This window comes from Myotis yumanensis, unplaced genomic scaffold (assembly GCF_028538775.1).
Source record: "Myotis yumanensis isolate MYYU_CA2020_CCGP unplaced genomic scaffold, mMyoYum1.0.hap1 SCAF_17, whole genome shotgun sequence".
Lineage (NCBI taxonomy): Eukaryota > Metazoa > Chordata > Mammalia > Chiroptera > Vespertilionidae > Myotis > Myotis yumanensis.
Genome location: NW_027223768.1, coordinates 32,852,778 through 32,870,445, shown reverse-complemented (window position 1 = coordinate 32,870,445; position 17,668 = coordinate 32,852,778). Strand labels below are relative to the sequence as shown.

Genomic DNA, 17,668 nt, shown 5'->3' with positions numbered 1-17,668 from the left:
ACAGGGAACAAAAATTCCCAAAGGGAGAATAATAAGCCATACCTTAGCCATCACTAGGGAAAGGTCTGTATTTCAGGAATAGAGATTTGACTTTGGGTGGCAAACACACAATGCAATATACAGATGATGCATTATAGAATTGTACACTTGAAACCGATAAAATTTTATTAACCAATATCACCCCAATAAATTTATTTTAAAAATAAAAATAACATGTCTTTAAAACTTTAAGAATTTAGAAAGGAAATTAAAAACTATAAACCTGAAAAAGAAATGGATGCATATTGGATAATAACAGTGATCCTTCACATCACTAAATTGCAGAAGATAGTGTCCTAATGAGCCAAGATAGTATTCATATCTAGAGGCTCTAAATATATATTGAAGGAAAATAATTACACTATTTAAGTATATACTCTGGGAAGAAAAAAAACATAAATCCAGGCAATCCAGAAATAATTTTTTTAAAGGGAAAATGACACAGTACAAAAATACTATCAGTGAGGTAGAAAATTTGTAAAAACAAATTTTTAAAAAATCATGGCGAAAAATTTTCAACAGTTATGAAACCAAATACAATGACAGAACTAAGAGTTCCAAAGTAAAACTTTGCAATGTAATAATAATTTAATAACAACCTCCAAAATCATAAAATGTATATATAAAACCAGAAAATGGAAGAAAGTAAGACAAGATACACTAGACTTCTATTACACAGGGAATGGGTAAACTATATATATTTTGATATTAAAATTGAGAAAATAGGTTTAAATATATGTGCTGTGTAAATACACTATATATGCACATGAAATGAAATTTCTAATGGAATAAAATTGGATACTAGTTAACTTCCCAATTAATAGAACACCTAAAGGAGGTTCACCTATCTGGTTCATCCTATCTAATAATAGACAAACAGGGTAATTGACCGTACCTTTGCTACACTTCCCATTGGCTAATCAGCGAGATATGCAAATTAACTGCCAACAAAGATGGCGGTTAATTTGCATATGTAGGCGGCAAGCCGTGGAGCAAAGACTGAAGGCAGCTCCGGCCGGAGCAGGGAAGGCTTTGAAGGTAGCTCCGGCTGGAGCAGTGATCAAAGCAGGTCCGGAGCAGCAAAGGCTTTGAAGGCGACTCCGGCCAGAGCGAAGGCCTGGGTCCCCGGTGCCGAAGGAAAACCGGTGCAGGCAGCCAGGGGAAGGGAAGGCCTATTGCATGAATCTTTTCGTGCAACAGGCCTCTGGTATAGAAAATAAGAAGAGGAAAAGGGAGCAGTAAGAAATGTATCTGTCTCTTCTGCCAAAATAAGTCCCTCCTGTCTGTGGCAGATGTGTTTTATTCATTGCTGCGTCTTCATCTTTGGACACTGTGAAACCGGTAGTCTAACTAATGATGACAAAAGCAAGATCAAAAACACCATTTAATCCCAGAATTCTGAATGGTTTCATCTTCCTATTGAAAGACAAAGGCTTCTAAATGGGATTAAAAGCATCAAACACAAGAAACTTGCCTAAATTAAAATTACATAGCAGGGTTCATTATATGTGTATATCAAGAAAAATGCAAACAAATTTTAAAATGGCAATAAAATATGAGAAAAAAAAACCATTTAAGAAATTAGCAAACTGGTCTACAAGAGCATTATTTTATTTTGGTCCTGATACAATCCACAATGAAGTTAAAAATTAAGGGGCAGAGTACTGCCATGAGGAATTAAAGATGAAATATCCCTTTCAATAGTCAGAGGGTAGGAAAAGAGAAATAAGGAAACCCAGATAGAACAGGTGGAGGTTAGGCTGGTCCTTAGGCTTCTCCCAGATTGTACTTTGTCGAATCTGCCATGTATGTGTGCTGTGAGGAAGTTAATGGGAGGTGGATGGAATCATTTTCACTTTTTGCCTTTAGGTATCAACTCATTGGTCACTCATCTGCCACATGTATCATCTCAAACAATACCGCCATTTGGGATACAGAGCCACCACTCTGTCAACGTGAGTTAACGTCTCTTCCCATCGATCCCACCAGTTCACCCTAGCACCCTAGCATCGTGTCCCTAGAATTATGAAGACTCAGTCTCATCCATCTTGCCAATGATGTCCTTCCAATATTTGAACCAAGAGTCCTATTCTGAAAAGTGTTCACAATGTTCCAAACTTCTAGTTCCTCCTGGGTTTGCCTTATCTTGGGGTATAATTTAAAACAGCCCCCAACTTCCTCCTTTCTTGGTTGAACACTTCCCATTTTGAAGATCGTTGTCTTCAGTGAAATCAACACAAAGTTAGTGAAAGTGGCCCAGCTTCCGCTCTACCCACTCTTAGCATCAGGTCATTTATCGAGGCAGTGGCTGTCTCCCTTCCTTCTTATTCTTTGAACAGTGACATGCTGTCTTCCTGGGAATTGTTTGGAATGTGAGCTTCCTACACTTTGGGTAGAAAGAGCAATGAGCAATCACAAATTAACCAAGACTATCAAGAGGAGACACCCCTGGGTTTGGTGATAATGTGAAGAAATCAATACTCTCATAGCCAAAGGCTGGTAGGATAAGTGGGAACAACTTTCTAAAAGGCCAATATACAATAGGTGTCAAAACCCTTAACTGTCTACATGCCTTTAATTGAGAAATTTGATATTTTCTGATTTTTTCTTTAAAAAATAATTACCATGTTTTTTTCTTGTAAGAATATTGCTATACAAATATTTACCTACATTATTGTTTGTGATAGTGAAAAAGCCAAAACAATATAAATGTTGAGCATGTTTCAAACAATGTTTCAGAAATAATGGTAGTTAAACAGAAGTGAGGTGATCCTTTCGAAATTAGGAAGAAAAGACAATTTCTGAATATATTTCGTTTTATTTTGTGCTTTAAAAATTTCTGTTTATCTGTTTTTAAAGCACTTAATACATTAGTATTTTGCATATGCATATTATTTCCAATGCAATAAATGCACATATATTGGGAAAAATAAAGGAACAAAGCATGTGTTCTGCAAGAAAAAGAAAAAATTTAAAATATTCCAGAATGCGTTAGCCAAGAAAGACAGCTCTTCCAAGTGGAATCAGATAGACCATTCTTACACTGAAATATTATTAAGCCAACAAAGGTATTTTAGAAAAAATATGGTATGTATATATATTAAAAATTACACATTAAACAGTTAACTGTGTTTCTAGATAATAGATTTAAAGGTATTTTTTATATTGCATAAATTTTCTGCAAGAAATATCATCTGAAATATTTTCTTAAAAGTAAAAATAAATAAGCGTTCCTACTGTAAGGTAGAAATGATAGAAAGATTTTATATGCTAGGGAATGCTTCAAAATGCCTAGGAGTTATTTGATACTTAGATGTTAGATTATATTAGTCTATAAAATGATCTGTGCTTCCTATCTTTGTAGGAGTAGCATTTTTGATACCTTTTTTTCCATTTCTATATTCTACCATTTCCTGAGTCAATATTGGCAAAAATATCTCTATCCCTAATATTCACATTTTTCTAAATTTTTAGTATAGACTAGTCACTAGAACTTATAGTCAGTTATTTTTATTACTTCTGAATCCGTGATGGGCAATATTGTGTCATGGGCAATATTGCATATTTTTGTTACCCAAGCCAGAGCTTTTTGTGTTTATTTATTTGATAAAGATGCTATACTAGTATGAATGCCACATCATATTACTCAGCAGTAGAATAAAGCCAATTGCCTTCTATAGCAAGATAACTGAATTATGAATAGTGAAGGAACATAAAAGTTCTCATGGAACATGAGCAACATGTGGACTATATATGGACATTTATTGAACTAATGTTCATGGAGAAGAGCAGGAGCCATCATCTTGTGATTACCAAATCTACAGTTGTGCAAAAAGTCTGTATGTTAGAAAAGATTCGACAAGAGCAGAAGTGTTGTGAACATTCATATTTGGTAATTTGGGTTTTTTAAAATCTGGTTCCTAACATTTATAATTAAACATAACTTTAAAAAATTGAGGTTTTGTTTAACTTGCCATCCCTTCGCCAGGTATTCATTGTAAGCCACCACCAACCATCGACAACGGATATTTCATTAGCAGCAGCAAAGACTATTTTCCATACAGAATAGTGGTGACCTACCGCTGCAATGACAGAAAAGGAAGGGAAAAGTTTGAACTCGTGGGCGAGAAGACAATACATTGCACCAGCAAAGATCAAGTGGGCCTCTGGAGCGGCCCTGCCCCTCAGTGCATCGTACCTAACAAATGCACGCCTCCGCACGTTGAAAATGGAATAAGGGTGTCTGCGAACAGAAGCTTGTTCTTCTTAAATGACATCGTGAGCTTTAGGTGTCAGCCTGGCTTTGTCATGAAAGGCCCCTCCAGTGTGCGCTGCAAGGCCCAAAACAGATGGGAGCCCGAGTTGCCCAGCTGCTCCCCGGGTGAGTCTGACTAAAGCTTCCAGGGGGCCTGCAGGTGACAGGAGCTGTGGGAGGCCCCCCAGATTAGTGTTTGTTCTGGGAGGGAGATGTGTGGTGAGCAGGGTGAGTACATTTTCTAGGGGTGAAGCATGAAGCATGAAAGGAAGAAGGTGTGTGGGTGCCCTCACTCCAGTGAGTGTGCCTTCATCCTGAAAAGCAAGAGCCTAATTCATCGGGGACGGGGACATTGGGGAGGCTCCTACTGAGCAATTCTCAGGGCAAAGCACCAGCTCCCAGTTAGTTAGAAAAAGGATGTGAGCCTTCTGGTCAGCTGTGTAATGAGCACTCTCTGTGCATTATCTCATGGACTCTGTACAATCCTCCTTAGAAATAGTGCTATTCTCTTATCCATCTGACAGTGCAGTTAGCTTGGTCTTTCAGAGGTTAAAGAAATTGTCCAAATCACATGCCAGGAATAGAATGCATGTGTGTGAGACCCTTTGTTAGACCGGAACCCCTCTACCTATGAGTTTCTGACTCCTTGGATGAGTTCAGATTTAGCAAAGAATATTCCCCCATAACTGACAGGAACTCTGTGCCTGTTCTTCCCCCAGTTTGTCAGCGGCCTCCAGAAATCCTGCATGGCCAGCACAGCCCCAGCGACAAGGACAGCTTTCCCCCGGGGCAGGAGGTGCTCTACAGCTGTGAGCCCGGCTATGACCTCAGAGGGGCCGCCTCTCTGCGCTGTACGCCCCAGGGAGACTGGAGCCCGGCCGCCCCCACATGCGCTGGTGCCTACACTCACTCTCATCCTTTCTTCAGATGAATGTCTTTGCACCTCACATAGTGGTCTTACTCCTCATTTATTTTTCTGTAGTGAAACCATGTGCTGCCTTCCGGGACCAACTTCCTAATGGCCGTGTGCTCTTTCCACTTAACTTCGAGCTTGGAGCAAAGGTGTCCTTCGTTTGTGATGAGGGGTGAGTGTGACAGGGATAGTGACCCTCTTCAACAGGTTCATTCATTATTGGGGTTAACAAGCCCAAGGGTTCCTTGACAGGCATTGAGTAACAGTCATTCAGTGAAGATCTGGAGGCAATTCAGGAGACCAATGTTCTGAAAAGAACCCAGATGTTTTAGGATAATTATGCTCTAAGAAATCCTGTCTTCTTTTCTTCTTCTTTTTTTTTTTCCTAGTTAATTTGGCTCTGCTCTTCAATAATCCAGATAGGCCATAAGTCTCATTTAGGAATATTCCAAGTATATTGGCGAAAAGTACAGTCTCGGATATCTTCCCTCATGTTCTATGATTTGCCAGCCTGCGTCAGGAGCTGTTTTCCTTCTGGTCCATTAAGAAAAGAAAATGCTACATTTCGTATTAGAGGAAACAGTTCCTCCTGATGACGAAAAGGGTGCTATCAGAGAGCAGTCAGGGAGCAATGACCTCCTGGAGGCCTGGGACCAGGTCAAGAAAATGCCTGCCTATGTTTTCTGTTCCTTTGGTACAGGGCTTTTACTCAGTAAGTGGAAGCTACCATTTTTCAAAATGTTTTCCTTTCTGAGCCTTTATCCCAAGAAACCAAACGAGCTGAGCTTTTCTACCAGGTATTTAACTGAGGAATTAAATTGTCTTTTAGCAGAAAGGAAGAAGCTGAGCTCTAACCATGAAGGGAAGAGAGAAGGAGTGTGCTCACCCAGTCACTATTGCTTTTGTCCCTTAGGTTTCATTTACAGGGAAGTTCTTCTAGTCACTGTGTCAGGGTTGGAATGAAGAGCCTTTGGAATAACAGTGCTCCTGTTTGTGAACGTGAGTAGAAGGAATATGTGCTCGGGTCCGAATATTTCTCCTTCTTCTTTTCACTTTTTCTTTTCATTTTCTTACCGAGTTTTTGCCCCATGAGATTATCAAGTGTCTGCTTCTCTGTTTACCTTCATTTTTGATAGAAATATTTCTTTGTGGGTTAGTTAAAAAGAATGCTTTTTGGGGAAAATAAACCTGAGCATCATGTGTTTGGGGTACCATCCAAAATATTTAGTAGCATACTATGTGCTATAAATGGGAAGAAATGCTTTATAGATGGAGAGAAATTTGTGCCCTGAAGTTTTGTCAAATTTTCCTTTTTTTCCTGGCAAAAATGATAGTCACATTTCAGCTTTTCTATCCTTTTCTAAATCACCTATTCATCCATATATTATTTTTTAGCCCTTCCTATATGCCAGTCTTCTAGACTCCAGGAGTATGCCTGTAAACAAGATAGACTAGGTCCCTGTCCCCATGCTGTTTATATTCTTGGCTAGGAAGAAAGATTTTAAAAAATAACAAGTAGACAAGGAAACACATGGAATAATAAGTTCAAATAATACTAAGTGTTACTAAAGAGAAAAACAACAAGGTAATGAATAGAATAGTAATGGGAATGGGAATAAGGAATGCCAGAAAAAAAAGAATAAAGTTTCTATTTTAAACAAGGTAATTAAGGAAATCCTTAATGAGGAAGTAACAATTAAGCACTGGCAGCAATTAGTTGATGCCAATGTGAATTACATAGAGGAAGAACCTTCCATGCAGATGGAACAGGAAATGCAAAGAAAGGCCCAAGGCAGATGTTTTCTTGGAATTTCCTTTAAAAAGCCTGTTCTAACATTTTCTTGGAAGCTTATGTAGCTGGTGTAGAGTGAACAGCTGAGGGGCCAAAAAGTCAGGTATAGTTAAGAACATCTGAGATACAAACTAGGAAGCTACTGTAAAAACTAATCAGAAATGTTAGCCCAGAATAGCAGCGGGAGAGGTGATAAGAAGTGCTCAAATTCTGGATGCATTCGGAAGGTAGAAATGACAGAATTTGCTGGTGGTTTACACATAGAGATTAAAATGGAGACTAAATGAGGTCACCTAGTGAATGAATGTGTCCATAGAGCAGGTGCATGGGCCATGCCTCGTAAATCCAACATGAGAACTAAGAACTATGAGGAGTCAGTAGAAGAGACGAAGAAGCAGCCGGTGCATTAAGAGAAAAACCAGGAGGATGAGGGTATCTTTGGAAGCCCAGTGGAGAAATTATTTTAAGAAGATGAGCCCAAGCAACTCTTTCAAAATCTACAGAGAGTCAAATAAGATGAGGACAGAAAATTATCAGTGGGTTTAATGACTTGGAGGTAATGGGTGACCTTAACAAAAGCAGTTTTAGTAGAGTTGTGGGAGCATATGCTTGATTGGAATGAGTTCAAGGAAGAACGAAGGGGAGGAACGAAAGGTCATAGGCAAAATCTTAAAGGAGCTCTAACTCAAAGGAGTAGAGAAATGGAACTGCCGAGGGAAGTGGAATTAAGAAAGTTATTTTTTGTTTGTTTTTAAGATGACAGAAATATAGTGTGTTAAATACAGAAACACTACCAATATATTCAGTCTGTCCATTTATTTCTTTACTAAATCTAACAGAATATTGCTTCATCTTCTGATCATAACTATTGAAAAATACATGTTTATGATAGAATTTTTCATGTGAGTACTCTGCTTTAAAATTGGACTTCTTGTACTGATTTATATAATGAATCTTGATGATTAGCTCTTTCATATTTGGAAGTCACCTATTAGAAAATCTTAACTTTCTGAAAGTATAGTTAAGAAGCATGAAAAAAAAAAAAGAAAAAAAAATATTCTCATCAACCCAAAGATATACTTAAAATTGCTTACTAAAGTGTAAATGTTGATTAAGCTATTCTACTCTGAGATTAGTTTTTTAAAAAAAATATGTTTTTATTGATTTTAAAGAGAGGGCGGGAGAGATAGAAACATCATGATGAAAGAGAATCACTGATAGGCTGCCTCCTGCACACCCCCTACTAGGGATGGAGCCCACAAGCCTGGCATGAACTCTTACTGGAAATCAAACTGTGACCTCCTGGTTCATAGGTCAATGCTCAACCCCTGAGCCACACTGGCCAGATGGGATTAGTTTATCCATGATGCTATCAAGTTGCAATATCCTCTTCCCAAATACTGATCAAATCAGAAGGGAAAAGGGGCTTCTCCAGATAGTTATACTCAAAGGAAATAAAATCTGTGAACACTAGTAAGTATCTCAAAAGTCCTATCATTTCTGAACCGTTTGGAGCACGCACAGGAGTATGGAGGATGTTGCATTTCATTGTGACATTACTGTCCCATTCATTTTGTTTTTTAGAATAACAGCCAGGTCATCAAAAAAGATTAAATCACTAACAGGAAGTAGTAACTATATAATATATTTTGAAAGATTTCTTTAGGATGAAAATCCTTGATGCCTATTTTTTGCTTAAAATGGTACTTGATATATAGTAAGTGCTCAAAAACTTGCTTGTTAAATTAATGGATGATTTTTTATTAGATTGGTGATTTTCTTTTTAAGGTGGTTAAGATTTTTTTTTTTACTTTAAATGAATAATCTCTCAATTTTACAGAAGTATTAACTCTCTGAAGAGTCCAGGATGCTAAAACCCCTTTTGGACTTCTGTAATAAATGTTGATTTAGGTGTCTTGTCATTTAGCTGCATCTTGGCAGAGGATTTGATAATTAGTCCTCTTTATAACATATTTATTTTGCAGTCCTTACGCTCCCTAAGAGCTTAATTGTTCTTTAATTGGCAATGCAGTCATAGCATCATAACTGTAAAATCAAGTCAGATTAAAATGTAAACATTTTAATATAACTTATGGCTCTTGTCTTCTTTCTAGAAATCTTTTGTCCAGATCCCCCTGCTATCCTTAATGGGAACCACATAGGAACTTCTCTCGGAGACATTCCCTATGGAACAGAAATATCTTACACATGTGACTCGCACCCAGACAGAGGGATGACCTTCAGTCTCATTGGGGAACGCACCATCCGCTGCACCAGTGACAGTCAAGGGAATGGGATCTGGAGCGGCCCTGCCCCTCGCTGTGAACTTTCTGGTCCTGCTGGTCAGTACCCACCTGCGTATACCCTACGTGGGTTCAGAATATCTGTACCAGAACTTTCATATTTCTATCATAAGATTACAGTGTTTGCTTGTGAGGTTAACTGTCATGAGTGGAAGTGTCAAATTACATGCCATCGCTGAGACAGATGGTTCCAGTAGTGCCGAGCTACGATTGAATAGGGAAGATGCTAATAACTCATCTTTCTGGTTAAGTGGTGAGGAGAGTAGGGGAAGAGGAGAAAGGGAAAGGGTGGAGAGAAGACAGTAAGCACCTGTGTAAATCAGGAAGAAAAATATATTCATTCGAGAGGACAGGAGAACAATTGCCTATGCCAGTGGTCGGCAAACTGTGGCTCGCGAGCCACATGTGGCTCTTTGGCCCCTTGAGTGTGGCTCTTCCTAAGCCTTAGGAGTACCCTAATTAAGTTAATAACAATGTACCTACCTATATAGTTTAAGTTTAAAAAAATTGGCTCTCAAAAGAAATTTCAATCGTTGTACTGTTGATATTTGGCTCTGTTGACTAATGAGCTTGCCGACCACTGGCCTATGCACACTAACCAATATCAGGATAACTGATAAAGCACCCTCTACAAGGTCATGGGCATGCAAAGGATAAAAATGGAAATAGAGATATTATTTAGCTAAGGCTTTAGCTAGTCTTATGCTGAATAGGTTAAGTAACAAAATAAAGTCACTATACCTTTGTATCTAAAGATCTCAACTCAAAGTTCACCCATTTGTCAGCCCGCCTAGGGGCCCATCTTAATCTTTCCTTGAACTCTTCCATTCCTTCTGGGAGTGTGAAGAAGCAAGGAAAGATCAGCTCAAGGAAAATAGTACAAAAAGGAAGGGACTATTTCTAAGGACTAGAGAAGATGGCCTGGTACTTGAGGTCTGACTTGAGGCCTTCCTAAGAATGAAACCTGGAGTAGACTCCATGCATGGCCAGCCTTGGAATACCACTTCCCCTGCAGGGAAGCCCTGAGAGAAGAGCAATCCAATGAGAAAAGGCCACGTGTGATGAAAAGCATTTAGCATTTCTTTGATCTCTCTCACCCTCCAATTGAGTGTTCTCTATCTGAATCTAATGGTATTTCTTTAAATGCAGATGCCTAGACCCCAGCCAGGCTCATTGAACTGGCAAACAGAAGCAGTCGCCTCCAAAGAAGAGACAGTTGAGTTCGGACTCTACTTCAAATGTGCAGCACACAATACAGTCTCTCATAAAGAAGACATAGTTTCTGAGAGAATGCTGCTTAATGGCTTAATCTATTTGTCCTTATCCTTAAGTGTCTGGTTTAGCATCAGAATGAGAAGAATAGTCTGTTGGTTTCCTAGGGCTGCATAAAAAACTACCACAAACCAGGTGGCTTAAGATAATAAAAAGTTATTCTTTCATAGATAATGGGGCTAGAAATCTGAAATCAAGGTGTTGGCAGGGCCCCAATCCTTCCTAAGGCTCTAGAGGAGAATCCTTTTTTACTTCTTTCAGCTTCTAGTGGCTCCTGGTTTGTGGTCTCATCACTCTAATCCCTGCCTCTGTCTTCACATGGCCTATTCCGCTCTGTCTCTGTGTCTCCAATCTCCCTTTCTTTTCTAAGTACACCACCAATCATTGAATTTAGGACCACCCTGGTAGCATAGGATAATCTCATTTCACTATCATTACCATAATTATATCTGAAAATACCCCTATTTCAAATGAGTTCCCATTCTGAGATTCTGGATGGATGTATCTTTAGGGAAAACATCATTCAACCCACTAATAGTGGTGACTTCTCTTTAGTGCCAGAGGGGCAGCTTATGATGAGCATCCTGGGAAAGAGGCAGGGAGGAATAAATGGAAAGAGATGGTAAAATATGTCCTGCTATACAAGGGTACATTAACACCAATACATGAGTATATGAATTAACTAGGTCAACTCTAGGCATTCTGATAGGAGGTCTGACATGTGAAACCATTAACTAAATGTCTTGCTTCAGTGAAATAAGAGGAGAAAGTTTAGAAAGGTAAATAGTCTTTAAGTAGCAAAAATTTTTGATGAGTAGATGTTGTTGGAAAGCACCATCCTAAGGTAACTTCAAGAAGAAAATACTTGCCAATATGATAAAGTCTCTCTTTATGTGCTCATATATCAACTTAATGGGAGAGGAAGAAGGGTTGAGTGGAAGTCTCATTGCTCACTTGATATTCCTGTGGCTTTAATCTCCAGGTTACTGTAAAGCTCCAGAACCATTTCTGTTTGCCAAGCCTACAACCGTAACTGATGAATCGGAGTTTCCAATTGGGACAACTTTGAGCTACAAATGCTCCCCTGGGTATTTTGAGAAAATGTTCTCTATCACCTGCTTAGAAAATTTGGTTTGGTCAAATGTGGAAGATGACTGTAGACGTGAGTAACCCTATCCTGGGAACTATGTTCTGTATGTCAAAGCATCTATGGGATCTGATTTAACTTGTTTTGATTTTGAAGGTGAGATATCTAAGATATTTAAATGAAGGGTAGACTTGTTAGTCATCCCTTTTTATTGTCTGGAGTTCTGCAGCTTGACCAGATATTCACTTCCTGGGAAAGACTCACACTAAAGGAATTGTAGGGAAGCTTTCCATTCACTGGAGGGTACCTTCAATGGTATGCATGAATGAAAAAGGAACACCCAAGAAAATTATGTGGGTCCCAGTGAACTGTGCTTAGCTAACTAAGATGGAGGAAAGTCTCAAATTATGAAGCCTTTGATTTAGGTTGGTGGGATGAGAAAACCATTCTTTAGCCATGAATGATTTTTTATTGAGAGATGCACGGTAGTCCTTTAAAAGAGGTGCTCTGTAGCTACTTGATTCTAAGGTCGTATGGTAAGTATCCTCAAAGTGGCAATTCTGTGGGGAAAATCACAAATATATAGGCTAAGCGTGCTACACTCCAGTCTGAATCTTAAATCAAATGTAAATTTAACTCTACACCTAGTCCCAAATTCTGCTGCTTTCTCCTAGGAAAATCATGTGGATCTCCACCAAAACCTTCCAATGGCATGGTGCAAATAAACACGGATACTTACTTTGGATCAACCATTAATTATTCGTGTAATGAAGGGTGAGTTGGGAGCACTCTCTTTGGAATTTGAGTTCCAGAACAGCAGTGTCCATCTCTGTCCCAATCTCAGAGAGACAAACTAGACGACTGCCCCCTGTACTTTAAAAAGTAAGCAATAGGAGTTCTAAACAGAGATGGTAGCTTGAACATGAGCACCTGACCAAAGGAATCTTAAAAAAGAGATGAACCTCTATCTGCATGATGAACCAGGGAGGGCACCATGCTCTTGCTGAAGGTAGTCCACGTGAAACCTGGCAAGATAGCCACTGGATAAAAAAGACCAGCTTGCCAAATTGTTATGGGTTGGCTCAGCGAGATAGACCACCGACTCAGAATTTAAATTTAAGAGCCTTTATTAAGCTAGCCAGCTGACCACAGCCCGCACCTTCCCCCTCTGGGAAGGTTTGCAGCATGTGGCCCTGACCAAGAGTCCAGCAAGATCTTTTATTGCCAACTATACAGTGTTAGAAAAGAAAAAAGAAAAAAAAACCTGCAAAGCGGTTCATTAGCTGTTCCTGGTACTGGTAGGGTAAAAAGTTTACATAAAATTTACAAGCAGGGTCACACCTGGCTGAGTTCAATCATAACACATTGCTTTTCTAGCGAGATAATTAGCAATTTTTCTCTCCCATGGTCCCTGCCCCTCAGCCTACTCAGTAATTCTTCTTTGTCAGGCCCCTGCCCCTAGCACAAAATCAATAGAAAGATAAAGTCTAGTTGAACCATGCAGACATCCTTAACTGAGGTCGGTGAGTACTGTAGCTGAGTTGGAGAACCCTAAAAAGGGGGGTGGAAGGGCAAATCATATATAATATCAGTTCTGGGAAACATAAGCTTTCAAATGCATACAGTGTAGGGACACTAATGGAATTTTTGCTCTTGAATTTCCTTTGGGCAAGTATCTGAGCTAAAAGCTGTTGCCTCAACTTAGAGCAATTAAAGAAAGTATATTAATTTTTAGTTGCCACAATAAATTTAGAGGACACAAGATATCTAAATATATCACATTTTTCTGCATAAACTGCCCTTGGTGATCGGTCCCACCCCGTCCTACTCAAGTAGAACCTATGTATTGTACCTATGATCCAGCAATTTTAAACTAGGATAAATCCACATTCACCCCTGCTTACCCTGGAGATTTTAATACATTTCCATACAATCTCTTCACCAGTTCTTTCTCACCTCCCATTGTGAATAAGCCTAGAGCTCTTTCATTCATGAGCAAAACAAAACACCATGAATACAAGGGAAGGAAGATAGAGCAATTGAAAATAAAAGAGACATTTCTTCCAGAAATCAGAGAAAATAAATATTCCTCTACAAATCAGTGTACTCCAATAAATAAGGGAATGAACTCTAAAACAGGATACTAGAAATCTCTCATATCTGTTTGTAACATAGAACCTCTGAAACAGTATGAGGATTTAATAATATGATATCAGTAAAGTTTATACATGAGTAAACACACAGTAGTCTAAAAAAGCAATAATCAAAGATTGAATTCTAAGAAAAAGAAACCAAATAGATCATGAGAAAATTGAATTAAATTCTCCAGAATAAATGAAAGACATCACTGGAAATTACACACACACACACTCACACACATTGAAACATGAGAAAAAAATTTAAAAAGCAAAAATTGGTGAAGTATCAATTAGCACAGAATGGAAGATACTTTCCCAGGTCAGAAAGAAAGAGATTAGATTGTTGGAATCCTAAGGCTTACTGAACAAACACAGAATAAATGATAAGAGGCCCTTACCCTCTATGGAGAAAATTTATGACATTCAGATATCAAAAAAATATGCAACTCTCCAGAGCTAAAATAAACAGAAAAAAATGTATATTGCCATCAAATTTTTTTTCACACTCTAAATAGTGGAAATTAGTGTTTTGAGGGAAAATATTGTGCTATAAAATATCTGTATTCAGCCAAGTTGCAGAAGTGTAGTCTTACATGACCAAGTATTCACAACATATACCAATTAGTTATATTTCTTGAAAAAAAGAATAATCCCCATACTAGAAGTGTTTTGATATCTTCTATATGAGTATAGTACAATAACACTAGAAACTCATAAGCAAAACTTAACTAAAATTCAAAGTTTTGGATCTTGATCAAAGAGAAAATTTAAATAGCCATTGCAGATTACCTATAGAAAAGCAATAATGAATAATTATTGAGTGCAGTTGTCCCAAGCAGTCTACCAAGTGATTTACATGAATTAACTTAATCTTTAAAATGATAATTAGAAGTGGGCATTGGCCAGTTAAAAACACAGAATTCTGTTACTAATAAGAAAGAGAAAAGTGGATACTGGAAATATCTATAGTTTCTGCTACAAATGGTTAACTGCCCTGATCATGTATCTTATATAATCAAGAGGCAAAGTTCTTAGCTGGTCCAGAAACGATCCCACTGTTATATGACATTGAATTAGACACCTTACCTTTCACTTAATCTAGGTTAGTCCTGCTGTATTTTGGAACACTTGACTATCTTAGCAAGTATCCTTTGTGACATTTCTTGCAGTAACAGTATAGGGACATAAATAAAAAGAAGATGTGATATTCCAAAGTTTGTGACCTATTTTGAATGGTTTTATGGCACAGTGGACGAATACACCTGCTTTCCACCATTAAAGTATGAAAATAATTAACTGCTTCTTCTGGCTCTTCACTGAATCTTCAGGGTAAAGCCATCATTCATTCCTTCAATCAAATATTTTTTTGAGCACCCTGAGCTTAAGTGTCTTTTGACTAGGCCCAGAGACTGAACATATTTCCATTAAGACATTTTCTGCCTTTGAGGAGTTCCTAATTGCCTTGACAGTACACATGGATTAAAAAAAAACACACCTCATTTTCCCTAAAGATAAGTTCAAAAATGCTCCATTATGAATAACACAGTTATTGCACTGAATTCTGAGGGACTAGGAATGATGGATTAAAGAGGTGGGAATTTATATTTGTTCTTAGCAATAAACAACTGATTTGCAGGTGGAAATGGGGTTTCTTCTTTGCGGTCTCCCATGTGTTAGTTTATCCTATAATTTGTGAAATCCTCTTGGCATTATTTTCTCATGGTGATTTAAGTGGAAAACGTGTAGGATATGATCATTTTTCATTTTGTTTCTAGGTATCGACTCATTGGCTCCCCATCTGCTGCTTGTAACCTCTCAGGCAATAGTGTCACTTGGGATAAGGAGGCACCTGTCTGTGAAAGTGAGTGGAAATATTTTCCCCCATAATTCCCTCCAATTGACCCTGATTTGACCCTGTAGTTACAAAGAAGAAATTTAATCCTTCATGCACAGACTAGTCTCTGAGATACTTGAGAATTGGCGTCAATTGTTAGATGGTTCTCCTGTTTTGCTTTTTGTTTTTAATTTCAAGAGGTCATTTATCTGAAACTGTGGGCTTGACCTCAGGTCAAACTGTCCTACTCTCCTACTTTTATAGTAAACTCTTTCCCGAGAAAAGATCATTCTCCTTTGAGTAAATTCGAAAGACATTAGAGAAAATTAAACCTGTTCTCTGCCACCTTTTAATAGCACGCAAAAATCCCAGGAAAGAGATACATGACTCTCTTCCTTATTGTTTTTACTTTGAACAACTAAAGAAAAAAATTACACTTTTTAACAAGGCTCTGGCCCTTTCTTCCTCCTTCGAATTCCTCCATGCTCAAGCCCTAGTTGTATTTGTTCCTGATTAGCTGACTCTGTATTCAATGGGATGTTGTAAAGTGTACCTCCAAAACTTTGATGAACATGGAAGACGGATTACAAATGGAGAGAGTGTTAAGGCTGTTAAGGAATCAGTATCACCTGCAGAATTGATGTCAGTAAAAGTGGGCACAAACTTCTGGAAGGCTATTGAGGAATAAATACAAAAGCCATAATGCAAGACCCTTTGACCTAGCAATTCCATTTTCTAGAACATAATCATGGAATTTTCCCATGATTTTGGTCTAAAGACATTCAATGCAATTATATTTATAATCGTGGGAAATGTTAAGAATCTAAATGTTCAGCATGGTTTGAAAATAGCTAATAGAAGAAACAAGGCTTATTAAAAATGATTATAAAATTTTAAGAAAGATGTAAGATGAAATTAGAGACTGAGATGCCTCATCCAAGCAGAAATAAACACTATATCTATTTACCAGCATGCCTAAATGTTATCCAGCTAACAAGTATGATATTCTATAAAATATAAATTCAGCATGTGCATACATACATATCTGAAATAATATGCATTAAATTAAAGATATTTATTTTTGGACTGTTATTTTTTTCTTATTTTTGTTTGTCCATATTTTGTAAAATTCCTACAATGAATGTATTCATTGTATTTACAAGTATTCATACACACACACATACACACAAACTAACTTTAGCTTTTAAAGATCCAAAGAAATGAATGAGAACTTATACAAGGTGCCTCCTTTAACCTGCCCATAATTTGAAATTCTCTGAAAAAGTATAAATTAGCAAGATATTATCCATTTACTATAAAAATTTTTCTAGGCCTAACACATTTTGTAGGGGGTTATCTCTGATGAAAAATGTTTCCACTTCTATGGTATTTTTAGGTCAATAAACAGTTAACTGAGTCAATATTGGAGATATATATATATATATATATATATATATATATATGAATGTGTGTGTAGTCACATATACTAATTTTTTTAAAGTATTATCTTCTAATAGGACATAATACTCTTTTATTATTTTATTATCCCTGAATCAATGATTATTTCATTTCTCATGCCTTACATTTTATATAATTTTTTATTTTTTTAAATAATTTTCTCTTTTTAATTGAATTTATTGGGGTGACATTGGTAAATAAAATTATATAGGTTTCAGGTGTACAATTCTATGATTAGAAATCATTCTTTTGTTTTCCAAAGGGAGGCACTATAATTCATGTTTTTAATTTCTCTTTACCTGACCTGGCTGTTGGGCTGCACTGGAGAGCATGGGAAAAAAGGGGAAAAAACAAAAAGAAAGAAAAAAACCTGGTGTATAAAAAGCTGGTGGCAGAGTGGGAAAATGTGGCTAACACTTGAGGCTTTGTGACTACCCACAGCCCAGTAGGGGGATTCCAGGGGTGGGAGGGCAGACCTCTGCTGAAATTCCAAAGTGACAGCAGGGCCTGTTCCTTCAATGTCCTTTGTCATTCTTGCCTGCCTCTGTTCCTTTCCTTGCCCTACACCCAGAGACAG

The 17,668-nt window shown here is 37.7% G+C and overlaps 1 protein-coding gene across 4 annotated transcripts in view; it reads left to right on the top strand.

Annotated features, from left to right (window-relative positions):
• The window catches only part of CR1 (complement C3b/C4b receptor 1 (Knops blood group)), a 69,170-nt gene that overhangs the window by 28,512 nt on the left and 22,990 nt on the right, over nucleotides 1-17,668 (top strand). For 3 of the 4 annotated variants that reach the window (XM_070396646.1, XM_070396647.1, XM_070396645.1), the window contains exons 12-20: nucleotides 1,909-1,994; nucleotides 4,028-4,420; nucleotides 5,014-5,190; nucleotides 5,277-5,379; nucleotides 6,121-6,206; nucleotides 9,114-9,341; nucleotides 11,557-11,736; nucleotides 12,336-12,435; nucleotides 15,575-15,660. In XM_070396646.1, the coding sequence (XP_070252747.1) occupies nucleotides 1,909-1,994; nucleotides 4,028-4,420; nucleotides 5,014-5,190; nucleotides 5,277-5,379; nucleotides 6,121-6,206; nucleotides 9,114-9,341; nucleotides 11,557-11,736; nucleotides 12,336-12,435; nucleotides 15,575-15,660 (1,439 nt within the window). The remainder of the gene's footprint in view (nucleotides 1-1,908; nucleotides 1,995-4,027; nucleotides 4,421-5,013; nucleotides 5,191-5,276; nucleotides 5,380-6,120; nucleotides 6,207-9,113; nucleotides 9,342-11,556; nucleotides 11,737-12,335; nucleotides 12,436-15,574; nucleotides 15,661-17,668) is intronic. The other variant, XM_070396648.1, reaches the window with a different exon arrangement.